We start from the raw sequence: 6,987 nt of genomic DNA on the forward strand, positions 1-6,987 counted from the left end.
ATATTATTATCTGTACTACATGTGAATGCATCAAAATGTAAAGTAAACACCAAATTTTAAAAATATGTTTAAAAAAACAGGTAAAATAGTAAATACCTGTTTTTACCAGAGAGTTTCTTCCACAGTTCAAGTACTTCCTCAGCCAATTGACACACTCCATTGTGAAATAATGCTTTTCATATTCTCTAATATGTTTCAGATGATCCCACTTTTGTTTGGTGGTAAAAGCCTGTTGTTTCGCAGCTATCCATGATTCTGTCTCCAGGTCAAAAGCAATGAAGTCTTCTCCATTATAACCAAACTGCTCAAAACCTTTGACCTCTTCAGTCTCATCATCCCACTCACATCCGTACATCCTCTGAAACACATGAACACCTGGGAAACAAATAACAGAGAAACTCAGTCAATCTGAACTCAGGTAAAGGGAAAACATGCACCTTTTCCAGAATGAGAAAGTTTGCATTTAATATAAAAAAATATGAAAATACAAATACTGTTTTTTTTTAAATACAATACTTTATATCGACTGATTTTTACAAAACAAATTAATAATTAAATATATAGGTTAATATGATTGAAGTCATGTATTTTCCAGCAGTGCTGAAAAGTTCTTAGCTTGTTGGGGATGAGTAGTAAGTAGTAAAGTAACAACAGATTCAAGTTGAATCTGAAATCAAAACAAAAGAACTGTAGAACTATCTTCTCAATTTACGATTGTGCCAAAAAACATGATTAGTAAGAATAAATAAAACAAAAAATATATAAGACAAACCGTTTGTTTGGTTGAAGCGCTCTTTTGTGATTTGGATGTTCATTTTGAAGTCCAGTTGGTTTTTCATACATGTTGTAGTCTCTTCCTGCCAGTAAAGTGGGTACTCGTCTGTCACACTGTTCATCCATTCCTGCTTGGCTGTAGATGTCTTGGTGAAGCTGTCACAGTGACTTATCTGAACATCATCAATAACTCCAACAGACACATATTCTGGAAAATTGTGAATACCAGAAGATGATGTGTAGAAATACTGCAGAGAGTGGGTCACTGTAAAGAAAAGCAAATGACAACATACTGTAAATAATGCTGGTTCTTCATTACATATTACTGAACTACTGAACAAATTTATACTTTTTTGAGACTTCGAACACATTTTAATATTCCTAAATTTTAGAAATACACAGTTATATTTGCCAGTGTATATATTTGCTTGTGAAAAAACAAGAAGGTGACAACAAACTTTTTTATATATATATATGTGGTAGAAACCTATTAATTTTTCTAACCTTTCTAACTAGCATTGCATAACACTATATCAGATGTTTAGTTATCTTTTGTTTTGTGCAAATTACAAAATGCAGCTTTGTTTTTTTTTTTCTTTTACTCGTTCTTGAATTAAATTTTGAGCATTTTTAAAATAAACGTTTACAACATTATCGACTTTTGCTGCACGAGGAAAGCAGAAAAACCCTGCAGATGATCCATGAAGATCAAAATGATGTCCTACTATAAAAGCTGGATGTTTTTAAATGGTATTGATTAGGTTTGGTTGTCATAGTTATTTGCGGTGCTTTTGGTCAAGACTTTAGAAAAAAATGTTGTTAGAAGAGCATACGTGCATTCAAACAGGAGGAGAGGAAAAGGGGTTATATTTTTTAGTTTATTGCTGCTTCACATTATTTAAAGCTCATTAAATGTCTGTCTAAAGAATTATTTTCCCAGATCTGATACTTGTAGGATTAGAACAGAACAGTCGTACAAGTGGATTTATTTAAATGGCACCTTAAAAAGAAATCAAGTCAAACAAGGAAAGATACAATAACAGCTCAAAAACATTCAAGAGTTAAAAAAAAAATCAAAGTTAAAGAAAAAAAAAAGAAATATATTTATATAGATAAGTGTCATAAAAACTTCAACCAAAAGCAAAAGTAAAACAGATCAGCAAACAGACAAATAAATAATAAATAAATTTCACAATGTAGGCTAAATTATTTTTTCTGTAATAAACCTAAAAATTAAACACTGGTATTTATGCATCTGATATTCCCCAAAAAATATGGTAAACATTTGTACACCAAAATACAAATCTCCACACAGGGAATCCAAACTTTTCAGTGACTTTCATTCTCTTGTAATTAGTCTAAGTAATAACAGAAGAAAAAAAACAATCTTTAAACAAATTGACGAGTGTATTCCAACCAAAATCAGGCAAAGAAGGGGAATCATTTTGATAGCGGTTACATTGTTCGTATTTCTTGCTTCTTGACAACTCAAAGAATGACCTTAACCGGAAATACTGTTTGCATTTTGGACCAATGTCAATCACACAATGATATTACGTCATCTGTTTCTAGGCAAAAAACCTTAGCAGAGGTTGACAACTGAAAGGTATTTTCGGCGGAAAGAAAGTACGGTTCTTGGGTCACGTGGGACTTGTTTCCTCCTGTATGGAAAGTATATACAGACGTGGACAAAGTTGTTGGTACCCCTCAGTTAAAGAAGGACAAATCCACAATTCTCACTGAAATCACTTGAAACTTCCAAAAGTAACAATAAATGAAAATGTATTGAAAATTAAACAATCAAAATCAGCCATCAATTTTGAATTTTCGATTAACATAAGTATTTAAAAAAACAAACTAATGAAACAGGTCTGGACAAAAATGATGGTAAAATTAACGTTAAAGAAAAAAAATAAATATATTTATATAGATAAGTGTCATAAAAACTTCAACCAAAAGCAAAAGTAAAACAGATCAGCAAACAGACGAATAAATAATAAATAAATTTCACAATGTAGGCTAAATTAATTTTTCTGTAATAAACCTAAACATTAAACACTGGTATTTATGCATCTGATGTTCCCAAAAAAATATGGTAAACATTTGTACACCAAAATACAAATCTCCACACAGGGAATCCAAACTTTTCAGTGACTTTCCTTCTCTTGTAATTAGTCTAAGTAATAACAGAAAAAAAAAACAATCTTTAAACTTACAAACAAATTGATGAGTGTAATTTTGAAATAAAGACCTAAAGGAGTGGTTAGATCACGGGTTAGTAGAGTCTAACCCACCAGCTGCTGTTAGAGCAAAGGCGCCGACACCCGGAGCCCGGAGAAGTCAGTCGCAAGACCACACAGCTTTAATTAGATTTAAATGTATATAAAAATTACTTTAATCTATCCTTACAGTAAAAACTCACCTGCCACAGCTTCGTGTATTCCAACCAAAATCAGGCAAAGAAGGGGAATCATTTTGATAGCGGTTACATTGTTCGTATTTCTTGCTTCTTGACAACTCAAAGAATGACCTTAACCGGAAATACTGTTTGCATTTTGGACCAATGTCAATCACACAATGATATTACGTCATCTGTTTCTAGGCAAAAAACCTTAGCAGAGGTTGACAACTGAAAGGTATTTTCGGCGGAAAGAAAGTACGGTTCTTGGGTCACGTGGGACTTGTTTCCTCCTGTATGGAAAGTATATATATGTTGGATGCAAGTACTTTATTCTACAACAGTTAAACGTATCATAGGGATTACTTCCTAAATGTAATTTCTATTATTTTTCACATGCATTTTGTTGTTTTAAGTTTTCAAATATAATTTAACTTTTTTTTTTAACCAGGACGGTCACGTTGAAATGATAATAAATAAAAAACTCTTTCCCAAGACTGACATGGCCAAGAGGCAGCAATTTCTCAAACAATACATAAAACAGATATCAGTAAATTACTTTACATTAAAATTTCTAAATGTATGAAAAAATGAGACGAAATGGGACAAAAGTCAGACAGATATTAAATAAGCAAGGAACATGCTGTAATCTTAGTAGGATGCACTGCAGTCTTTTGTTCAGGAGATGATTGAGCTCAGCAAAACAAAGAAAAAGATTTAATACAGGATCAAAAACAAAAATTAAAGGGTATACAGATAGCCTAATAATTTTTACCATCAGCGTTCTGGACCAAATCTCTTTGGAGGAACTAGTAACCCCAGCCGCCAAGTGATGCAAATTTCTAATTTTTGCTTTTTCAAGTGGCCATCTACACTGGTAGATATGTAGCTGAAGAGTGTGTTTGCAGCTGGATGCAGGGAGTGGTTGAAAGGTTAATCTTTGTTCACTAAAATTGATAAAGTTTATATCTAAAAAAAAACCAAAACATTCCTTTTAGTCTTTGCTACAACAATTGCTACATGGGGTTTTATTTTACTATAAATATTTATTATTTAACATTTTTAGACAATGGGAGGATCAGCCCCTTGGGATGATACATCTCGTTTTCGAGAGGTTCCTCTTTCAATAAATAACTGAAATGAAGGCAGAGTATAGTAAATAACAATTAAGGATACAAAAAACACAAAAAAACAAAAAACAAAAAAAATAAAAAAATAAAAATAAAAAAAAAACATTCACACACACTCACACGAACACAAGACAGCTCTCAACTTTACATTTCAAATCACAATGCAGTTACGAAACACATTCCATCAAAGCGCAGATCTTAGAGAAAGACAGAATCAAACAACATTATCAATGCATAGTGTATGAAACTGAAACATTATTTTCCACTCATACATTTAACCTCATTTTTATCATTATTTGTCAAATCCACAAGATACATGGTCTACCTGTGGGGCTTTGGCGAACAGTAACATAGGACACACAATGGATTGATTATAGGACTTTTTTATAAAGGAAGTATATTGTTAAAAAAAAAGAAGACACTCAGCTTCATTTGATGCTATTCAGTTCAAAACGTGTATTCAAAAGCAAACATGGTAAAGTTAAACTACATCAGAATATGTAATTTCCTATTTAAATTGTTTACTTTAAACCACCTGAAGGAGGGAAGTGTAGGAAACCATGTAAAATAGCATTGTTTTCTCTAACAGTTTGGACAGATGCCAGAACTCTGGATGAAAACCTTTTCGGCAGAGCACGAGCTCCACCACTGGTCATAAACAGCTCTTGCCTCTTTCTGGTAAATCATATGATCATTCTTAAGTTTTGTTTTTGATTAAAGGGCAGTGAGGTCTGCACACAAACCAGGAAATTGCACAGAGGTGTGTTTGTTATCTTATTTGCCTTTGCCAGGACAAAAAGGCCTGTTGTTCATGACTTTCAGCATATTTTCACTGACAGACACAACAAACAGCAAGAAAAGGGCAAAAAATACTCAACCATTGGATAGTGATATTCATTTTCTTTTAAATTTTACGTAATATATTTTTCTTATTTGAAACTTTAATTTTGTAACATAGAGGTATTTCTTCTGTGGGACTAAAGTGTTATTTGATACAGTATAGGGCTCCATGTGGAACTGGAAAATTGGGCTGAACACTTTGACAACTTGAAGGTTGTAATAGGAACAAAACAAAACAAAAAAAAACAATCACTTTTAAACTAGATGTTTACATTTAAGATTAAAACGGAAGTGGTGTGAATAGTGTTTATTTATAGATTAATAACCATGTTTCCATTGTTTTTCTCCTCTTGTCCTCAGATCACCCCTGTCCTCACAGGCTGGATTCCAATAGTAAGAATTCCCAACCTTGCCTGAACTGTTGTTTTCTTCTAACATGATTAATATGAAAATCACAGCTTTAAAACTCGTAAAACACGATTGCATTCATAAATATAAATGTATCATATTTTTAGATATAAATTTTAAGTAATCTAACTTATTGAACAATCGAAGGATATGAGTAGATTGTTTTGGAACGCTTCCTACATCTGATTGTGTTTTATCTCTTGACGCGTGGCGCCACCTAGCGGTCTGGTGCGGGATTACTCATTATTAGCGTCATGCTTTATAGATTATTTTCCCTGTAAGTACATCAATTAAACATTTACGTTTAAACTACCAATTATACAAATACTGCCCCTCGTTTTTTTTCTTTTATTTGTTTTATTATTTATGTTAAATATCTATGCTTCATCGCAGCAGGACCATGCAGGTGAAAGTGAAACTAAACTAAAGCTCTGATATTTTGGGGGAAAACCAGCGTCTGCAGCGATTAAAAGAGCGGATGAAGACTTGAGTTAAAGGCTGTGAGACACAGAAAAACATGACGGACTTTTCTACGATTTATAAACTTTCTCTGGTGGCGCTTTGGTGCTTCATTCACGGTAAGAAAACACGGTTCTGTTTTCCTTCCGTAAAATGCATAAAAGTGGAATACGTCCTTTAAACAGCTCACAGCTGCTGTTGCAATATACTTTTTTAAAAACAGTTTATTCATTATTTAATTATTTTATTCATTTAATTTAATATAAGAAAGAAGCAAGCTTTAACAGTAAAGCAGGACCCGCCGGTACGCGGAAGTGAACTCAATTTAAAGCTTTTTTAGTCAAAAAATTGTTCAAAAATCAGATCAATAGCCATGTTTTATGAGCCGATTGTTTGCAGAATTCATAAAAGTTTAAAATAAATTGCAATTATGATGCTAATGTTAATTATAAGATTATTTTGACGGTGAATTACTTGAAAACGTATATTTATATATGGAGTTCGGTGGGAAGGTAAAGTAAAAGCATTTCCTGCTGTCTGCATTAGTAAAACCTTTTTAATATATATATTTATAACTACTAAAGGTACATTGAATACTCATGTATTCGCCAAATAACACAACTTTAAAAAATAAAATAAATAAATTAGGCATATATTTTGTGAAAAATCCTCCATGTGTTTCTATGTTTGTGGTAAAAATGATTTAAACTGCAGACAATTTGATAACAAATGAACGCTAAATGTTCAGAACTTTTTTTTTTGACCACATAAACTCACCTTACTTTTGTTTTTGTTGTCAGCTTTATTTTCACATTTTAAGACCAGCTTTTATTTCCTTTTTTTAAATTTAATCTAACTTTTTAGTTTTGTATTACTACTTAGTTATAACTCTTCCTCATTTAAAAAGCATGAATACATGTTATAATCTATATCCCTGTGTTCTGCTGCTCTTATCTCCCGTCTGCAGCCTCCAGCTGC

At 32.3% G+C, this 6,987-nt stretch overlaps 1 protein-coding gene across 1 annotated transcript in view; it reads right to left on the reverse strand.

Moving 5' to 3' along the window:
• LOC112140150 (major histocompatibility complex class I-related gene protein) overlaps positions 1-3,334 on the reverse strand; it is a 23,475-nt gene extending 20,141 nt beyond the window's left edge. The window contains exons 1-3 of the mRNA XM_024263040.2: positions 3,197-3,334; positions 773-1,039; positions 97-375 (exon numbers count right to left, since the gene is read on the reverse strand). Of these exons, the coding sequence (XP_024118808.1) occupies positions 97-375; positions 773-1,039; positions 3,197-3,248 (598 nt within the window). The 5' untranslated portion in view covers positions 3,249-3,334. The remainder of the gene's footprint in view (positions 1-96; positions 376-772; positions 1,040-3,196) is intronic.
• Between the last annotated feature and the right edge of the window lie 3,653 nt (positions 3,335-6,987).

This window comes from Oryzias melastigma, unplaced genomic scaffold (assembly GCF_002922805.2).
Source record: "Oryzias melastigma strain HK-1 unplaced genomic scaffold, ASM292280v2 sc00352, whole genome shotgun sequence".
In the NCBI taxonomy this organism is placed as follows: domain Eukaryota; kingdom Metazoa; phylum Chordata; class Actinopteri; order Beloniformes; family Adrianichthyidae; genus Oryzias; species Oryzias melastigma.